The sequence below is a fragment of the Protomyctophum parallelum genome, assembly GCF_964188405.1.
Source record: "Protomyctophum parallelum genome assembly, chromosome: 5".
NCBI lineage: Eukaryota > Metazoa > Chordata > Actinopteri > Myctophiformes > Myctophidae > Protomyctophum > Protomyctophum parallelum.
This window is the reverse complement of record NC_139702.1, coordinates 44,114,079-44,135,557: the sequence shown is the minus strand read 5'-3', so window position 1 is coordinate 44,135,557 and position 21,479 is coordinate 44,114,079. Positions and strand designations below refer to the sequence as shown.

Sequence of the window (21,479 nt, the reverse complement as noted above, 5' to 3'; positions counted from 1 at the left end):
GTTATAATATTCAAATATGTCTTCCCTGTGTATTTTTGGTTTCTTCCTGAAAGCTGAAAGCCTTTGAGTCAAAAGGCCCAATCGAAATAACACCATTTTAGTGACATCATAACCCTAACCCCTCCCACATTATCATACAACAACAGCTGTGTGTGATGCTTAAAGGTATATTCAGTGATTTCACTCAAAAAACCGTAGGTTTCGTTTTTGGCTGTGGGACCCAGCCTTTCGTCCAATCAGGATAGAGAGTCAAAAACGAAACCTAAGGTTTTTTGACCCCCAGGGGTTAACTGGGGACAGGGAGGAACTCCTTATATGGCCAGCACACTCTATAGTAGGGAGGATTATCACAACAAAACCAAAAAATAAGTGATATTTGAATTTAGTGAAATCACTGAATATACATTTAAGTTCAGGTGGGTGGTGAAAACCAGGTATATTTAATGAACTGGTGAGTGTGGCCACATAAAAACATAATTTGAACACTTTCTGTACACTTTTTTTGAAATAAATCTTCCTCCTAGTATAATAATACCTGATCATGTTTTAACAGCAGATATCAAGTATGTAAGAAATGTGAGAATGGAATATAGTCACAATCATGTATTTGCATACTGTCTTTCAACAGCCTGAGCTGTAGATAAAATTAACTGATATTATGCATGTTTGTTTGCTGGGTCGAAGACAAATACACAACTCACATGGTGATTCCCGTGGCCTTAGTGTCTGCCGTGTTTAGATTGGCAGCCCAAATCCAGCCCCAATCTGATTTGCTATGCAGATTGTAGTCAGATTGGTTTAATGTAGTCTGAACAAGTCTATGGACATTTACACAATTTGTTGCTGTTCAGACTGATGATATATTGTATACATGATATATTTGTTTACTTTACTTACTTTCCAAGAGACCAGATGAATATTTTAATTAAATCCATGCAGTGCAGGCTAAAACATACTCTCTCCCCATGCCTTCGGCCTGGTGGAGACAATTATTGTAAATTGGTGTAAAGATCTCATTGGGTTCATAGGCATCCAATATTTGCCTCCATCTGTACTCTGTACTACACTCTCTGAGTAAATTAAAGGTAGGGTTTACAAGTGATATTTTTTTGGTTAAAAAGGTTTTTTGTTCAAAGTTAAATCACTAACTAAATCACTAAAACTTTCAGCCATTCAGCCATTTATCAGATTATTATTATTGCGCAAGCAGAGCGTGCAAGTAATGTTATCAGTCAGGTGCAGGTATGTCCCTTAGCAGCATCATATGACATCATATGCTGGCACGAAGCAGACCGTGCAGGTATGTTTTCCGTCATGCTACGAAGCGTATGTCCCATGACGTGATGAATATATGTACCAATGCCAGGGTATAATTGGTTATCGATGGTGACGTAACGATGACATGTTTCAGTGTCGGGTGGACTAAAGGTAATGCCCCTATGTATACATGTATGTAATCTGACACCACTGCCATAACAGGCATAAGTAATCATTACCATACTTCAAAATACTACTTTTTCTCCTCCAAAAGCAAGGTATGTAGCAAATAGCTAAACCTAACAATTCAATATTGCAAACATTCTTTCACAGAGAGGCTGAGATTTGAAAGTTTGTAGTGGTCTACAGTACTTGCACGCTCTGCTTGCGCACTAGTAGGCCATTTATGGCCTACTAGTGTGCAACAAGCAAGTAGGCACTCGACAGAGTGCAGTTCTAGTTATTATTATTATTTATAGTTTTCCACTTCCAATTTCACTTGTTTAATCTGTATACTGACTGAGTTCTCTATCCTGATTGGATCTCGACCTGAACATAAATTTTCTGTTTATATTAAGAGCTGGAGAGACATGGAGACTGAACATCATGAGAATATAGAGCTATTTAACCAAAGAAAATCACTTACCCTACATATAACACTCAGGACTGAGGGAAAAACACAACAGAATCATGTATCATAAGTTGTCTGTTGATGAAACAGCATCTCACAGGTTTTCTCCCAAAAGCCAAAATGTTGTCACAAGTCCCTTTCCCTACAAAAAATAATCAGAGAGAGAGAGAGAGAGGCTGCTTTTTGTTACCAAACACAATCCATGAATTAGAAATGACAACATACTTCTCTGTGCATATATATTTATTTTTAATGTTTTTTCTTTGTGGCTTTCGTCTTTATTCTTATATTCTTTATGGAGGGACAGACAGTAGGCTGACAGGAAATGGGGAGAGAGATGGGGGGGTGACATGCAGTAAAGGCCGTCGGGATTGGGAGTCAAACCTGCGGCACAGTGATTACCAGCCAAGGTGCCTGGACCGCTGAGCCACGGCCCAGGCCCTCCGTGCATATATTAACCAGTAAAACCAGTGACGTGTGAGAAAAGTATATACATTCTGGAACGAGGGGCAGTAAACTGTATACCTTCATAGGGATGTCCCCTCTCAGCTGACAGTGGAATGTTCTGAATGTGTCCAGAAGAGTCTTGGTGGAACTGCTCACATGGATCTTTAGTGCTGAGGAACACAAAATGAGAACATATTACCGCTGAACAGGACTGCTTTTTACAGCACTGCATGCTACAGATGTATTAGGCCACAGACCCCCCCCCCCCCCATCTGAAACCCATAGATAGATAGATGGATAGATACAGATTGTTGGACACAACAACAACATACGCAATCCATGTGACTCCATCCTTGATGCAGTGTTGACTGTATCCCCAAACAAACAATACCGAGGCATCTTCAGTCCGACCACACCTGCTACGCAAGGACCTGAAATACAGTGTAAAAAAAGACAAAATGACATGGCTTTATCATCAGATGGCCTGACTTGTCAGTTTCCACAATAATTAACTATATAGCCTACTATTGTATTTGTCTGTCTGTTCTATATAATCACTGGGGGACACAGCAATGTCCCTATCTATGTCCATCCCTATGTTTAGAGTACCAACAGGGGGTGCTGTTGCACCACTCACTTTAGACTGGTCTGATTTTATTACTTGAGCAAGCAGAGTGCGCAAGTACTGCGATCTGCTGGGTATGTATATGTCGGTGTTGTCCACCGGCCAATAAGGGACCGTGCATCATTCTTGATGACGTAACTAAGGTACGTTTGGTGATCGGCTGGGTATGTATGTATGTCGGGGTAAGAATGTTGGTCCCTTATTGGCTGCTGATGGTGACGTAACTAAGTCTCAAGGTTGGTATTCTGGCGTCTCGCTGAGGGACCGCGTGCCGTGCTGGGCAGCGTAATAGGAGGCAGGTATTATCATGATTACCTGCTGGAGAGCTTCAGATGAGAAACACCTGCAACAAGGCTTCGTCTCCCCGCACTCGCTCTTAGCTCTCTCCGTGACAGGTTGGCGGGCGGTCTAGCGGTAAGCGAACACAGACTGACTGTATGTTTCTCACCTCATAGGCTGCATACTGATGCCCGGTTCCCCGTTGGGTTCGGCTGGAAACGAGGCTTGCAAGTATATGGCTTGGAGAATGGAGAACTCCCTTTAAATCCCCCCCCCCCCCCGTGGGGAAAATACATTAAATTAAGACAAAGCTCCGGATGGTCCCACTTAGGCTACCCTTACCCACCTGTCCCATGATGTCCTAGAAGGGAGACTTTGAGTTTATTATTTAATCTGAACCTTTAAGTTGACTAACCTGGATCCTGACATTATTATTTAAGATTTCAAACCCTGTGAATATCATTTTGGTTTCAATAAATGGGCGCCAAATTCTGGGCTCAATCCTGTTTCCTGCCTGTTTGTCTCTTGCTATTGGTATCAATCCTCACGGTATAAGGTCAATAACGGGTCTAAAAGATTTAGAACAGCAGTTGTAATAGACATTAGTTAGTACTTAGTAGCAGTACAAGTAGGCCATGTATGGCCTACTTGGCGCAAGTTGGCACCTCGACAGCGTGGATTTCTAGTTTTAACTGCATCAGCTATTTTGGCTTAGTTTTGGAGTAGATGGTAAAAGAAGGGGACTAATTATAGACCCCTGGGGGACCCAAGTATATAGAACGGTCAAGTAATTACCTGTTAACTACCTGGTAATTAGCCTGGTAGTAGACACTGAATTATGGGAGGAAAATTAAACACACCATAGCTAATGTGGTCTGTGCATTCTACCTGAATGTAGCCCGATGCGGACCTTCAGTTGCTGATGGGGGACATGTGAGCTGTGGTACTCCTTCAATACGTGTACGATCGCTAAAGACATCCGGGCAATCTCTTTAGCGTGGTCGTCTCCATTTCTGATAGGTAGGCCAGATACCACCATGTACGCATCTCCAATGGTTTCTACCTGAAAAACAAGACCATTACAATTTTATTTCGCTTATATGCCGCAAATTTTAAACGCCCTACCAACAGCCATTAAGAAATGTGAATCCCTATAGCCTCCTTCAAAACCGCTCTCAAAGAGCACTGACGGGCGGCTGCAATTCTAAACTGGCCCCTGTAAAAACGTTTAAGTCTCCCCATCCATTTTTTTCTATACTATACACATATTCCCTTGTCTCGAAATGTGTATTTCTTTTTGCATATAATGTTTATATGTGTATCTCTTTAAATGTTTTGATGAACAAGAACAGTATAAAGAAATCATTAAATAAATAATATTGAAAATAGCAGATCTACCAGCTCACAATGCGTCAAATTGCGACGCGTTGTGAGCTTGTGGATCTGCTATTTTCACTACCTCTGTGTGTCACTCTTGTATGATGAAGTAGGGCATTAATGAACTAAAAAGTTATAAAATATGGAGATACGAGGTTTCGATATACATTATGTATACGCAGAAAGTATTTTCTTTTTACCTTATAAACGTCATAGTTGTCGATGATTTGATCAAAACATGTGTACAAGTCATTCAGCACATTTACCACCTGCAGCATAAACAAAGTTATTTCAGCACATTCTTAATCACACTCACAATGACCAACATGACGTGTGTTTTGACACGAGAACACTAGCATCAACACGTTATGAAAATTCATTCAGATACCAGCCTATAGTCAGGCCACCACCAGGGCCCAACTGCATTAATTGGACAAGCTGCACCGAAGTGGAAATGTGCATGATTAAAACTGTAGGATAATTGTAATTTAACGGTGTACTTTTGTTCCTTTAATTGTCTGCTCAGTCAAGAGAAGACAAAACAACATACATAGCATGACAGTCTGACACTATGGGGGAGGACAACCTTAGGGAGGACTGCAAATTGTATATTATTATTCAGAAGGCAGGGGAAGGAAGAGAGAAAGATCTGCCTTCAAAATGACCTCTTCTGTGGAAGCCCCAGACCCTGACAGGCACATTCACAGCACATTTTAAATATTGTAAATAAGCCTCTCTGACTTACTTAATAACTCATTCACCAACGACCACTTTTTTTGGTGTTCCCTGAAATAGATTCACATTCTGATGTGAAATGTTTTTGCAAACCATTTAGTTTCAGCCAGTGTCAATTGTCTGGAATATTATCAGAATAATGTCAAATCTGGGAATAAATTTCTTACCAAGAATTTTCTTCACCAATGTGTTTGTAAAGGTGTCTACTAACATATCTCACATAGGCTATTCGTTTTCTATTCATATGGGGCATTTTTGACAGCTGCTGAAAGTTGGGTCACCAAATGTGCTGACCTCATCACATTTGTGATGACGGCTATGGCCGTTTTTAGCCCAAGGAGTGTTTTTCGTGCAAAAAACTAATATTGCCTTATATTGGTTGTTGATGGTACGGTTGGTAGGCCTACCCCTACTTTCAGCAGCTGTCAAAAATGCCCCTGGGTGGCTGAATAAAAACCAATGTGGGATATGTTAGTAGACAACCGTACAAACACATTGGTGAAGAAAGTTCTTGGTAAGAAATTTATTCCCAGATTTGAATAATATCCTCTGACTATCTAGTCTAGTGTAATCCTGGGTGCTACACTCCCTCTGCCACCCTGGGGAGAGCAATGGACTATTCCTCATTCCGTTTCCATGGTTGTACTTGTATACGTAGCGCATGGAAGGAACACATTATTCCAACCAGTTCCTTTCCCCTCCATCAGGCTGGCCATGGGGAGGCAGTTTAGAGACCAGGATTGATGAAGGATTAATGTTTCTTTCCGAGCAGAGTTTCCCAAATGCCCTTACAGTATGAGAGCTCCCCCCCAGCACCCCACTGTCCCTCTATAAGGGGTTCCCAACTAGCCTGGCGCAGCAAGACTTCATCCGCCCCTATTGCATATGCATATGCCCCGAGGTGCAGTCGTATATTAGTATCGCAATGCGAGGCTAGTTCCCAACCACTGGTACTGTCTGGTACCACTGGTGGTACTTGAGCCCCCCCTCTGGTGGTCCAGAGGTGTCGCTCAAAAAAGAGAAAAAAGGCAAAAGTGGACTGAAATATTTATATTACTACAGGTACAGTAGTTCTTTGGTTGAAATCGGCTCTCCAGCCGTGCTGAAATGAGCATGACAGCACAGCACACCTAGCTGTTAATAGAAGATTTGAGAATGGATTAATCACATTAGAAATATCATCAGTTGTGCTGTGCCTTCATCTTTTCAACAGAGATGTGGTCGCTCTGCTAAATGCCTGAATTGTAAAGTATAAATTGATGTGCCCTGAAGCCAGGCCAGCTGGGTGGTCAGTCACCTGCATAGGCGTGATTCTGGCTGACATGGCCGTGAAGCCCTCTATGTCACTGAAATAGATGGTGACACAGCTGTAGGTCTCTGCCTGCACCGTCTGCCCAGCTATGAGTTGTGCAGCCACAGATCTGGAAAATAAATTAAATAAGAAAATACAGGTGTAATGTATGCACGCACTAAGTAACGCATGCACGCACACATCCCAGGGATGTTCATGCAAGTTCAAAAGTAGAACTGGCTTTGGTATTTGATACAGAGTTGCCATCTACAAAAGAAGACATGGGCCTATTGCTTAAAAGGATATTTCAACATTAAATGAAAAACCACGGTCGCCTCACGTATTAGAAGGACAATGTCAGTCAACAGAAAAAAACGTTTGAAGTTATAATGGGTTTGTATAGGAAGGGGACGGCGGACGGGACAGCTAAAAGGAATATCAAATATCGAATTAGTGAATCAAGCAACATAAAAACCGTATGGGGTGTTCACATAAGACCGATTAGACGATACAATGACCAAAGGTTTTTTTTTAAGTGAAATATCCCTTTAAGTGCACTGATTGTAGCTTGCTGGATATGCAATTATGGTAATATAATATGAACCAGGGAATGAACAGGGAGACCACGGTCATCTTGACAATCAAAGCCACAAGAATAATGCAAGAGAGAACATTGGAAATATCAAGCATTTTGAAAACACAATAGACTAGGAGGTACAAAAAATTAAATAAATCAAGGCTTTGTTACCGTGGCAACATTTGGGTGAGCAGGCCTTCAGCACGTCTCTTCTCTTCCAGGAGTTGAGCAGTCCGTTCGCTCACGATCTCCTCCAGATTGGTGGCATACTGCTCCAAACGAGACAGCAGGTTGTCCAATATGTTCTCGCTCCCGCTTAAGAAGACATGCCCACACGACATGCAAATAACAAATGGGGAGATAGGAGACAGGGGGATTAATCCTAAAATCAGTTATTATGAAATTAGGTGACATATTTGACTTCATGGAAATAATACCCTGACTTACAAGTTTACTATTATAGGCTAGGGAACCCCCTTTGGTGTTTTAAGCATTATGTTATACTTTAACTAGTGAAAAGCTTGTAGCTGGAACAACATATTTTCAGATGGGGGTCCGTGGCCAAATTCACGCCAAAGGTCGTCAGGATCGGGAGTCAAACCCGCAGCACACTGCCAGACTGGTGCCTGGACCGCTGAGCCACGGCCCAGGACAATTCTGAAGGTCCTTGACATGAAAAAGGTTTTTTCAGAAAACTGATTTAGAAGACGTTTTTTCAGAATCGGCTACTTTGTAAGTCAGTCTGGGGTTGTAAGATACAAATCGTTGCTGTCGGGTGGAAACCTCATATCATGTCCAAAACTGTTACTTTTAATGATTCAAATATAAAAATAAATAAATAGCAGATCTATAAAACCTCTTCAGGCACTGTGCGTAATGGTGGTTCAGTAATCAGTGGTTCACTGATGGGGTTCCCTAGCCTGGCTAAAGTCAGACTCATATCACAGTGTCTTAATCCACTGGCAGGGATTTTTTTTGTTTTTGCCAACGGCTGATTTGCGTCTGGCTTATTAGCCAGGCTAGGGGTTCCAAATAGCCCCTTATAAACCTGCAACTCTGAGAATGTACAAATGGAACCAATGTACACTCTCAGAGTTATGGCGGTCATCGACATTGAAAAAGTTTGAGCCACTGCACTATAGCATGAATACTCTATATCAGGGGTGGGCAACTTTGACGATGGAGACGGCCACTATAATTCCACACTCACTACAGAGAGCCACATTGCATATTACTGTCATAGCAAAAATAGCCGATCTACAAGCTCAAAACGCGTCACACTGCGGCGCGTTTTGAGCTTGTAGAGCAGCTATTTTTGCTATATTTGAATTTAAATCCTGATTTTTTTTTGCTGTGTTTGAATTGGAATCCTGAAAAGTAATTTTTTTATTTTATTTCAAATGCATTTATACTTATGTTAACTTTATGAACTTAAATACAAATTCTTTGGACATAAAAAAGACAATAAAATTCAAATACTAGTCATTCAGCTACTAATATAGTCATGTTTGGAATTGTAACAGCTGAAATCAATAGTATGTCAGTATTCATGATATTAACCTGAGGACCACATTAAGTGACGAGCAGCCTGGGAGAGAATTTCCCATTAATTTTCCCCATAGACTTTTCAGAAAGTAGACCTGTAAGCCTCGGACAAAGCCAACTCGGCTCCTGACAAATCGTGACAATAAACACATTTTTGGGGGCTCAAATAATAATTAGAAAGGGTTGTACCATGCCCTTTTTTCTTCTTCTTCTTTCTATTTATTTGTTCAGCCCAAAACATTGTGTATTATTGTTGTGATTTGTCATGTATTTGTGATTTTTGGGCCGAGTTGGATCGAGGGGCGTGACTGCTTCCCTTATCCACCCACCTTTCTCAGTCTCTTAATTGATCTGTCCTGTCTAGTCAAGCTGTTGTATGGCTGCTGGTCTCTAAGTTATATTAATGACACCGTCTGTCCTCCTGAACACAAATCAGTCTCTTCGGTCTCCACCCCCCCAACAAGACCTTTACAGCAGCATCACGCTCGAAAAGTACAGTGAATTTATTTTTTTATTTTTTATTTTTTTCCCCAAGATTTTGCAACCCATTTTTTCACCCAGTGTCAATTATCTAATGTAATCCTGGGCGCTACACTTCCTCTGCCAACCTGGGTGGGCAGCGGACTGACCTCATGCCTCCTTCTATGCATGAGGAGTCCAAGCTGCTTCTTTTCACCTGGCACATGGAAGGAACACGTTATTCCGACCAGTTCCTTTCCCCTCCATCAGGCATTTACAGTTTTAGAACTGTAATGCAAACTTTACTTTAAATGGTAAAAGGTGCATTTAGATTGTGCATTACCTTCACCCCTTCACACACACACACACACACACACTCTTGTATTGATCCTTGTGGCAAACCAGGGGAAACAGCCAGGCCTATTCCCCACAGAATGACACACACACACGCACGCACTGATCCTTGTGGCAAACCAGGGGAAACAGCCAAGCCTATTCCCCACAGAATGAGGCTGGGAGGGGGGATAGAGGGAGTATATCACCCTGTACAGATATTGCAGCCAATGGGAGCCTGGACATGGACGCACCTGCAGCCAGTAAGGCAATCACCAGAAGCTGTTAAAGAGCCGACGCCCAAGCTGTCTGGTGAGTCAGTGTGAACTAAGGGAGGAGTGAGAAAGGAGGAATCTCTCTGTTCATGAGGAGGCTGGTATGAGGGAGATCTCTCAAGTGAGTACAAGACTAACTCTAACCTTTGGACCCACTTGGATGTGCTGTGCGTGTATTGTGGCTCACCTGGTCTCGTTCTCTCTCCCTCCCTCCAAGGCCGACTGAACTCCCCAAGGGAGAGCCTACAGCACTCTCCCCCAACTAAAATAGTCACTGGCTCTCTCTCTGCTCTACCCACAGGACTGCAAGTGACTAGAAGCCTAAGCCCCTGACAAGAGGAACCCTTTGTTGATGACGTTTTGCCCCGTTTTCCCCTTTCCCGAACACTTTAAATAAAAGACAATTTAAGTTTATGTTGAAGCTGACTCTGAGCCTCTTATTTTACTCACTTTACTTACCCACTGGGGCAGAGTCTCCTCATGACGGGCCTCAGCGAGCAGAAGTCCGGTCTTTCACTGGGCCGTTCAGCCCAGCAGGACGTCATCAGAGCCTCCACGCTCTCTGGACACTGACTGGGGTCATCGCTGTGGGGTCGCAGAGGACCGCCAGCACCCGCCTTCACTCTCTGCACTATCTCTGAAGGTAAACAGCAAGACAGACGGTTCCTTCACTCTCTGCACAGTACGACAGACGACAGACGGTTCTCAGCTTTTTCCAGGCCATGACCCCCCTTCCAAAATAATCATCTTTGAACCGGGGACACCCCCCCCCCCCCCCCCCAGACACCCCCCCCCCAACCTGACTCTTACAATTGTAGGAGTTGAGACAGATTAATATTGTGGAAAGAGCAGATCTACAGTGGTGAGCTTAATTAGCTATTTTCACAATTCGTGCCTCTTTCTTATGTTATTTGATGCACTAATGGGCTTTTTTCATTTCTTCTCTTGGTTTTTTTTAGGAATTAAAAGGGTCTTAAACGTCCTTAAATTGTAACTTTACTATCATCTGGGGGCTGGGGTCATAAACAAAAACGGAGGCAAGGGAACTATCACCTGTGTGTATCGTCTCTACAGTAAACCCTCGCTGGCACAAACTTAGGATGTAATATTCCATCTATCTCCGTCTGTCTGTCTTTCACACGCACGCACACTACACCAGCATACATGATTACATATCGTTGCTGTCGGGAGGAAACCTCATAACTCCAAAATGTTCATTTTTCAGGAAATTAAGAAAACCTTATATTTTTTAAACAAAGCAATACAGCCTCATCAAAGTTGGTGTAACTTTATATATTGTCAATTACTTGCATGAGAGGGGGAGAGGTGGTGGAGTTAGCTGCTTTAGCAGACATTTTGAGGGTCCAATGGCATTAAGAGGTTTTGTCCAATGCACTTTTTACTACTACTACTTTTTACTTTCCATTGGTTCAATATTTTCGAAACAACACACAGACGTAAAGGGTGTTCAATAGCACTGATTTATGCCAAAAAACAAAACCAGGAGTTATGAGGTTTCCTCCCGAGAGCAGAGATACATTTCACTACATATTCAATACACAAATACAGGGCTAGATGACTCACCTCGCGGTCTGAGATTGCTGTTGGGGATATAGAATGGACCACAGCGGAACACCAATTCTTGGACAATGATGCCAAAGCTATAAACGTCAGCCTTCTGGGTGCCAGCAGGAGGCATGTTGATTCTCAACAGCTCTGGGGCGCGCCACAGCAGTGCTTTCAGACAAACAGAGGAGGAGGAGGGGGCAGTATAAGATGCACTGTAATGTTCTTTATTCATTCCGACTTCACATTCGACACACACGTTCCACACCCCCACAGGGAGTGCAGTGCCACTGTGCCAGGTATCGAGTCGACCACAAAATGCTCTGGTCAGGCTCTGCCAGTGGGCCTAATGAGGCCAACTCCTTTCACCTGTGCAATTTCCAGCCTCTGCCTCAGCCAATTGAGGCTCAACCAATCAGGCTCTGCCAGTGGGCCGAAATGATTGCCAATTACACTTTTCACAGTCAGTTTTCAGTCTTCACTCTTCGCACATACACATCTCCATGTGGGACACCTGCTGACAGTTAAAACGGGTGCTATGACAACGTATATCATTAGGTTCCCAAGTTGCATCGTTCCCAAGTAGGCCGGTGGCCGACTGCGACGGGCACGTACTGGTCTAGTCTATCTATAAATGCACCAAGTCTCTGTGCATGTATACGTACGTCTAATCCACGTTAGCCTGACCTAAGCAGAGACATTTCTGGCCTAGATGGGAGGGTCGCGCCTCAGAAAAGCGCGCACCCTGATTGGATCTCATCGATCTGTCCGTCACCCCCGGCCCCTCCTCTCCCCCCTAGTGCAGCGCTACGTCACATCATTTAGAGCGACGCCCACCCGGAAGGGTTGACTCCCACTTTTAGACTGGTTCAGCCCACGGCTTTTTCCAGGCTTTCATCTTTCGCGCAGACGAAATGAAAGCCTGGGTATCGAGGCTAAATCCACGTTAACTCGAGAACCGTTCGCCCCACAGACGTGTTCCACACCACCACAGGGAGTGCAGTGCCCCAGTGTCAAGTCCGTCGGATCGCCCGGTTGTCCAGAACCAGTGCAAAAGCCCCTGCCCAGGCTCTGCACATCTCCATATATGGAGCTGGCTTGTTCTGACATCACAATGACATCCGCATGATATACTTTATATTTGGGCATGCCTGACAAAATAATAACTCCATATAATATACAGTAGATTACATAACACATAAAAACACACTTTTCATGCCTATAGCGCCCAAGTGGTATAATGTAGTGGCATGCACTCATCTGTACATGCTGCTCTTAAAAGGGAAACACGTTTAGGTAATAAATAAAATGTCTTGAGACATTGATTAAAATGAGGTGTGTAGAGAGAAAAGTCAGAGAGCGATTGTGCCCATGTTATTGGCCTATATTGTCAGGTTTGCAATGTGCCCTGCTGCATGCATACTGCTTACTGCCTGAAACCAAATTAATCCTTTAGAGAAGAGCTTTCACACACCTAAAGTAGAGGCTTAGGGAAAGGTGCGTAGGCAAGTGCATGCACATCAATAATAAAATAGAAAAATATTATGAAGGCAACTAAGGTAACTACAGACCTTCAGGCAATCATAATGAATCAGAAATAAACATAATTTATGATCTTGGCAAGTTTATAGCCTGCTGCCTTGGTGGCACCGGTGGCACATATACAGTTCCTATTCATTTCAGGGCTGGCACGCGCAGAGCGTAGCTGTCTGTCATGATTTAAAAATAAATAAAGTCAAGATATATCACAGATGTCTCTTGGACAAAAACGAGGAGACATTGCAAGCCGATGTCTCCTGCAACAATGCCAATGACTGCACCGCCATGCAGCATGGTCCTGCACCCCGTTGGTTTCATTATATCACATTACTAATGCTTCTCCCGTGCTTTCACTTCACACAAGCAGAATCCTTCCCTCAACAGAAAATAATTTACGTCTCGTACTCCAACTTTCCGCATGATTTAGGTACTTGTCTTAAGACTATACACCCATGACTATACACCCATGACTAATTCAGAGAAGAAACACAAGCACTTTGCACCCAGGAAATCGGGATTTCCTGAAAGTTCATATAATGGCCTGTTGCGGTGCTGTCATTGGCCCAACTTCACCTAGACTATATTAGCTTAATAAATATGGTCATGAATACTTTTTGCTTCCAGTCACTAGTTTAAAGTCTCATTTCTAATGTCATAATATTCTTTTTGGAAAATTATGGTCCCATTTATAAAGAAAATGACCATAAAGTCGCGCATGTTCTGAGGGGCGTGGCTACCGTTACAGTCTATGATCGGGATTCCCCAACCACTCGAGTCAAAATAAAAACCAACTAAGAAGAAGGGGGGAAGTCCCGCCTCGTTGTCTGGGCCAGCCAATGGACCAGCTGGGCCCAAACGGATCTAGAAAGATGGCGACTTACAATTCAAGGACTGACAGGCTTCATTTTACGTTCAGTTAGACCCGGGGAACGCTTTGTCCATATTCTTTACAGTCTATGTTTGCACCTTGCACCACACTTAGTTTACGCCATATCTATTTCAACTGGAGTTGGACAAGCCCCCGAGGAACAGGCACCATGCACCACCTTGCTTATCCTCTGATAAAGCACTATACCTGGACATTCCAATCTGTCGCTTCAAAACAAAAGCTATTTTAGCTGTCAGAGGCCCTGCTCTGTGGAATGAGTCTGTCCCCCGTTTTAAATCCCTCCTTAAAACTCACTTACCGCCGGAATATAGAGTAGCTTTTAATGCGTTTTCTTCCCGATTCTAATCTAGCTGCACTGGTCTTTCACTTGTGTAGTATGCAATTATTTAACTGCATGTTTTGTTTTTTACTTTTTTTGTGTATCACTTTGTAACCCAGTTTTGAAAGGTGCTATATATGAATACAGTTTATTATTATTATTATTATTATTATTATTATTATTATTATTGTTGTCTATTGTGCAAATGGAACAAGTATAGCCGGAGTTATATACTTGACTGCATGTGCATCATGCCATGCACTGAAAATAGTAGATCTACAAGCTCACAGCACATCGTGCTGCAACGCGTGGTGAGCTTGTATTCTTGGTGTGAGACAGCGGCACACACGGCTAAGTGTAAATCAGGCTACGGGTCCATGTGGTCCATTTGGTCGCATTCACAGTCAAATTAACATTTGCACTTTAACAGTGTGTGTCTGGGGTAGTATGAATGGATGACTGATAACTATAGTCATTAATAACGCATAGCCTCATGTCTGCCAGCCTCTCTTCCCTCGTCATCTCTACTCACTGTTCCAGCGTTCTGAGGACGGCCCCAGAGGCCGCTCGTCAGAAGCTGCTTGTCTCAGGTGTGTGAGGCCGTAGTCGGTCACCTTCAGGACAAAACGGCTATCCACCACACAGTTAGAGGAGGAGAGGTGACCGTGAGAGTGTAGAGGGCTACGGTGCAGATAGTCCATTCCCTGTAGGATACACACAGTACACGCCCACACACAGTACACGCCCACACGCGCACACACACACATATGATCAACTCTTCAATTTGGAGAGATTATTATTGACAAGCCGGTACTGAATGCCAATTGATTTCCAAATTGTGGAAATGATAGCTACAGTATCACGACAACACACAAAGGGTGCGTTCGGAAATGCGCACCGGGAGCGCACTCGCCTATTAGTTTGCATTGCACAGTGCGCTCAGTGCGCTATTTCCGAAAGCACCCAAAGACTTCAGAGCATGAACTGCAATTATTAACCACATGAATCCCAGCATTCCTTTTCTGGGCATGTCATAATAATTGGCATTAAACATTTTGGCGCATCTCCTCTGCTGCCTTTTGGGCACTAGTGTAATCCCCCTGTTCTCTCTGTCTCTTCACTCTCTGCCACTCACACTTTCCTTTGAGTCTCAGCTCAGTTGCAGTAGTAACGCAGCTGTGTTTCCACTTCATTGTCCCTGTGGCTCCCTTCCTGTAGCTCCCTGACTGACTTTTTTTAAACTAAAGAGTTACCATATTTTTTAGAAAAGTCTCCTGGTGGACAGGTGGTGAAAATTAGCACTTGTGCAAATTCACTGCCAGGCCTCATTACAAATGTTCTGTGCTCTGTCTGTGATTAACGGCTGCCACAATGCAATTCCAATGGGAGTCACATGGTTTGACCAAACATTTGTGTTTGATGAGGCAGCAATCAGCAATCAAACACAAATGTTTGGCCAAGCCATGTGACTCCCATTGGAATTGCATTGTGGCAGGCGTTAATCACAGACAGAGCACAGAACACTCTTTTGATATGTGTGAATGAGGCCTAAGCAATGCATCTACTAATTACAACTGTGCAATGAGCAATGTGTGTGATGTCCATATCAAATAAATAAACACAAACATAAACATAAGGCGGCAGTCAAGGGGAAGAGTGGAAGGCACGCTGCGGCTGCGTCACCGCCAATCACAGCCCGTCTTTTCCCGGGACTTAATCAATTCAATCCAAAGGAGCTTCATTGGCATGAGAAAACGAACGTTTACACTGCCTCTGATTGGCCTATACCGACATGGCATCATAAAGGATAGAGTGCGGACCGGGAGCGACAGCCCCGCCCCTTGCTATTCATTTCAATGGACGTATCGTAGCTCAGTGGCGAACGAGCTGCGAACGAGCTCTCAATGTTAAACCCCATGCTGCTGCAACGGGCTTTCTTCTACAAAAGTGGACTCTTCCCCCTCTGTGTTTGCCAGTTGGTGGAGGTGTGTTAATGATGACAACATTTAGGCTTGATGCCTTAAGGGCCTTGCAAAGGGGGAGCGATAAAACGTGCCAGTCGCGCCTATAGTTCATTTTCAATAAGACCTGCACCGAGTGCCGCGCTACAAGCTTGTAGATCTGCTATTTTTCAAAAGCTAAAGTATACATAATGCTTAATTTGCTTAAAACACCAAAAGGGGTTCTCGTCCAGAATGGGTTAAGACAAAAGTTTAAAAGCAGAGACCTTTACAATGTCCAGCATCAGCGAGTACTTGAAACTCCAGTCGAGCTTGATAGAGCCATTCTTTAAAATGTCCTAAGGGTGAGAGAGGCAGGTTATAGAAAAGGTTATGGTCCATGTAATGACAAGAAGATGGTGGTAGTGTGTGTGTGTGTGTGTGTGTGTGTGTGTGTGTGTGTGTGTGTGTGTGTGTGTGTGTGTGTGTGTGTGTGTGTGTGTGTGTGTGTGTGTGTGTGTGTGTGCGTGTGCGTGTGTGTGTGTGTGTGTGTGTGTCTGTTTCACCTGCAGGCTGCCTTTAGGACAGTACTCGGTGATAAGAAAGTGCTCTAAAGGCTCAAGACAAGCACCGATGAAGCTGCATATATTTGGATGCCTCAAATCTCTGCACTAAAACATGCGCACGCACGCACACACACACACACACACACACACACACACACACACACACACACACACACACACACACACACACACACACACACACACACACACACACACACACACACACACTTTACTACATATTAGTAGTAGTAGTAATAGTAGTATAGTATAGTAGTAGTAGTGTCTTACCTGTCTCAGCTCATTGATTAGATCTCCATGCAGATTCACACTTTTTACGCTCAGAAAACGCACCCAGCAGATGTTGTCCTGCAATATGATGGAGTGAAGCTTAAACATTTCCAGCACCGTGTACAGACATTCTACTGTTAAGACAGATGTTAGATTCTTAGAATATACTTAGGACCCATGATGACTATTTCTATGTATTTGATTAATTACCATGTGTTGTTCTTAATGCTTAGCCTACTGTTAAATCGCTCTGGATTACGAGCGTCTGCTAAATGCCTGAATTGTATATTGTAAAATGGCACAGGCATTTACAGTACCCTGACATCTCCATTTTGTTCGGCTATTTTCAAATAGCTGATGTGAAATAGATTTAAACGTATGGACCCCTAGGCCCTGGGCTGTGGCTCAGCGGTCCAGGCACCTTGGCTGGTAATCCAGTCTGGCAGTGTGCCGCGGGTTCGACTCCCGATCCCGACGGCCTTTACTGCATGTCTTCCCCCCATCTCTCTCCCCAGTCCCCATTTCCTGTTAGCCTACTGTCTGTCCCTCCATAAAAAAATATAAAATAAAGGAGAAAGCCACAAAACATTAATAATAAAAAAATAAATCCTTTTACTTTGTAGATGGCTCTTCGATGGACATTTCTGTCTGTCACGCTGCCAAGTATCGACTCCAAGGAGGCGTGAAATGTGTTGGAGTCGAGGAAGGAAACCTGGAATGTCACAAGAACCATCAATACTGACCAGTGTCCAGTGGAGCACAAATAAAGATGATAATGATGACCTCGATTTTCTCCACACCTCTCGGTGTCCACACCTCTCGCACGCACGCACGCACGCACACACGCACACGCACACGCACACACACACACACACACACACACACACACACACACACACACACACACACACACACACACACACACACACACACACACACACACACACGGTTTCCTGACTGTGTAGGTGCAGAGGAGGTCGTTATTGTTACCTCGCTGAGCTCAACCCGCCACAACATCACCTTCTCATGGAGAATGTGCTTCCTGTAATACAGTAACATAAGACTGTCGTCAGTAAAAGGGTTAATCCACATACGATACAGTATAGTAGAGGAGCATTATACATGTAGGGAGAGAGAATGGTGATTTCGCACCAATTTGTCTAAAAGACCCACATTTTGCACAGATGTATAGCCCAGAGCCTGCTCCAATGATGTAGCTAGGGCGCCCGAGCCGGGGTGCACACCCAGATCCGACACACCAACGGATGCGAAAGCAGCGGTGGGACATGTGGTCGAACATGCGCCGCTCTGTGCTTGCAGTTATGGTCAGGTTAGGGTTTGAGGTGTAGGTTGTCGGTCTAATGATAGTCGGACCAATAGTATGTCTAAACTAAAGCCTATACAATACATCATTAGAGCATGTAAATCATTAGAGCATGCCTTGGGGTAAATCTGTGCAAAATTAGACGAATTAGCACAAAATATCCTTAATATGCTCCTCAACTAGTACAGTAAATGTATCATATTATGACACCAATAGCGTTCAAGTGCACTGTATAGCACCTGACACTTGGCTCTGTACTTAGTTGGCACAGTTTTTTCTTACCTCTACACCAATTCGTTTTGCCAAAAGCCGATCTACGAGCTTACAATGTGTCACGCTGTGGTGCATTGCCATTTTTGGTTCCCCCCCGAATGAAGCGTTCTACTACCCATTGCTGGCTGTCTGAATACCAAAAAATAAAAAAATAAAAAATAAAAATGTTGACATAATAGCAGCTTTAACTCGAGCTTCCCTATTTTGTCTGTCATGCTGCAAAGTGTTGACTCCAAGGCCTGCAAACAATAGCAGACCTATACAAGCTGCATCTTTGTGAATTTGTGACGCACTATGATCTTGTAGATCTGCTATTTTCACTATTCACCGTATGTAATGTATGTAAGAAGTATAATATATAGGGTTTAGGGGGTCAAAGATATCAAGGAGCTATCCTTCATGATGTGTATTAAGTGTTTTAATAGTTTATAGCAGATATGCGAACAATATCCAGAACCGATTATACAGAATTATGCTGAGTTTGACAGAACCAGCAGAGAATATAATTACAAAACGTTTTAGCCAGCTAACTCATAGAATATAATTAATGTGAATTTGAATTCATTTTGAACAAAGACTCCTCGGTTAAAAGTGCCAGGGACGTAATCCCGTAATCCCGACGTCTTTGCAATGGGTGCCAAAGACGACAAGTAATTTTTTTTTTTTTTTTTTTTTTTTTAACGTCCTCTCTTTTTTTATAATGGGAGAATTGGCACTCAGAGCCTAAACTGGTGACCACCAGGTGGCGCTATTCTACACTCACATTGTTATCTTTATATTTTGACGTTTATCAGTGCTTCTGAGCAGCACTTCCTTTCATCTGTTGACTGAGTTCAATGTATCCAATCATGAATTTGCATTAAAATAAATTGTCTGGAAAGTCATTTTTTTGTCATGCAGGGACGTGCACACATAGACATCAAAGGGGTTTTTGGTAAGGGGTTTTACCCGTCTGTAAAACAACTGCCCTCTCCAGACCACGAATGCAGCATTTACTTCATGGTGAAAGAGATGCAAAATGCTACTCCTTTCCATGCCATGCTGGAAGGCAGCATTCAGGAGAATTGCTTTTTTTCCGAAGTCTCCTGAACTTGGAACGCAGCATTTTGCGTTGGAACAAATTTGTTTAGAAATGCATGTCGTTATACCACATCTCCAATAGATAAAGACTGCTGGGTTGCAACCCGGAAATAGCTGATCTACAATCTCTCAGCGCGTCGTGAGCTTGTAGATCTGCTATTTTTGTCCAAAAGAGCCCCTGCCTCTGTAACATTCTCTGCACGTCCATGTTGTCATGAAAGAAAGGCCCTCATACTATCGGTTGGAAGACCCTGCAACAGTTCCATGTGATTATACCAGCGGATTCGACCGTTTGATTATACAGAGTAAAAATACGCAAAGTATTAACTCAAACCTTTCTACCACTGGGAGCAGGGCTGGACTGGGACAAAAGTTCGGCCCGGTCATTTTCGAGCGAATTTGGCCCAGACGAGGCCCACCACAACCAGCGCGCAAATAGCAGAAACAGCTACCGCCCGCTCCGTCGAGGCACACACAAACAAACAAGCCCAAAGATAGACAAGGGTTTATTTGTCACTCACATTGCCTGCCAGGAAAAAATATATATAATAATAATCATATCATAACTTGAGTGGCCCCCTACGGTCGTGGCCCACACCGGTAATCTGACCGGTACGTGCTGTGGCCAGTCCACGCCTGACTGGGAGCACCTGACCTTTCCAGGTCAACAAGATGATGGGGTTTATGATTGAAGCTTGATGCCTGCTCGCCAGGGCTCACCAACATACATGTCCGTACAGTACATGGACAAAATGTGTCCGTGGCAAAGACTTGGTCTTGTCAGTGATAAATGTTTCAGATTTTCTGTGTTACACACCATTATAATGTTCTAATTTTGATCATAAGACCCACTTACTGAATGTCAATGATGTGTTTCTGGTATTATTATTGTCCACTAATTTTGTATATGTTCGTGTCCTACCACAAGCCAACATGGCGATGACTCCCTGCTGCTCGCGTCAACTAGCACACCATACACACAAGTTGGCAAGCCGTGGGTGGACTGAGTAGGTTATGGTTAATATCTCCCGTTTTGAAATGTATATACGTAGTTTTCCGCCTAATAAAGCTATAGCGTATGATGTTCAAACATCCGCCCCATGATATGTATTCCACGCGGGTATGGTTTCAGCACTGCCTGCTCACTTTGCTAATCTACACCACTTAATGTCAACGGGCTGTTTACATTAAGTGGTGCACAGAAGCGCGTAACACTTCTCTGCAGTTTTACAGAACCGGCAGAGAATTATTACAAAAGCTTATAGCCAGCGAACTCACAGAATAAAATTAATGCGGCCTCATGAATTAATTTTAAACAAAGAATCCACAGTTAATAATACTCTCCATAGGCCTACACATTTTCATCTTTATATTAAGACCCATAGGTCTCACGCAATTTGAAGAATATCATCTCAATGACCTGGTTAAAAAAAAAGAAGAAAAGAAAAACAGAACCCAAAAGCAGCCAAGGGGAACACAGGAGGGGGCCTTAACAGCAGGCAATAGATCTAAAATCATTAGACATAGGCCAGGAAGAACAGTATACAGAGAGAGAGAGAGAGAGAGAGAGAGAGTTTGATTGATTTGCAGAATTACAGTAGCCTGCATTTCAAGCACAAACTCAATACAAAGACTGTTAACTGTGAGTGGACGACCCAATTAAGCATTAGACTTGTTTACAAGAGGGTCCACCTTGCTCAATTCATCAAAAGACGTACAAATAAGACACTTCTATATAGTCAAAGAACAGAACAGGAATTCATCATAAAGGAGGTAAAAAGGGAAAAGAAACATATACAGTGAGGGGAAAAAGGGGTGGGGGGGAATTCAGAATTTACGGGGGCCAGTTTCGAATTGCAGCCGT

General features: G+C 43.3%; 1 protein-coding gene across 1 annotated transcript in view; it reads right to left on the bottom strand.

Moving 5' to 3' along the window:
• Positions 1-1,982: 1,982 nt before the first annotated feature.
• The window catches only part of LOC310858388 (atrial natriuretic peptide receptor 1), a gene marked incomplete at both ends in the record, with an annotated part of 28,893 nt that continues 9,396 nt past the window's right edge, over positions 1,983-21,479 (bottom strand). Inside the window, 13 exons of the mRNA XM_083764497.1 lie at positions 1,983-2,030; positions 2,414-2,505; positions 2,668-2,766; positions 4,128-4,302; positions 4,817-4,885; positions 6,649-6,772; positions 7,391-7,534; positions 10,291-10,468; positions 11,416-11,568; positions 14,677-14,848; positions 16,372-16,443; positions 16,651-16,755; positions 16,939-17,016. Of these exons, the coding sequence (XP_083620623.1) occupies positions 1,983-2,030; positions 2,414-2,505; positions 2,668-2,766; positions 4,128-4,302; positions 4,817-4,885; positions 6,649-6,772; positions 7,391-7,534; positions 10,291-10,468; positions 11,416-11,568; positions 14,677-14,848; positions 16,372-16,443; positions 16,651-16,755; positions 16,939-17,016 (1,509 nt within the window). The remainder of the gene's footprint in view (positions 2,031-2,413; positions 2,506-2,667; positions 2,767-4,127; positions 4,303-4,816; positions 4,886-6,648; positions 6,773-7,390; positions 7,535-10,290; positions 10,469-11,415; positions 11,569-14,676; positions 14,849-16,371; positions 16,444-16,650; positions 16,756-16,938; positions 17,017-21,479) is intronic.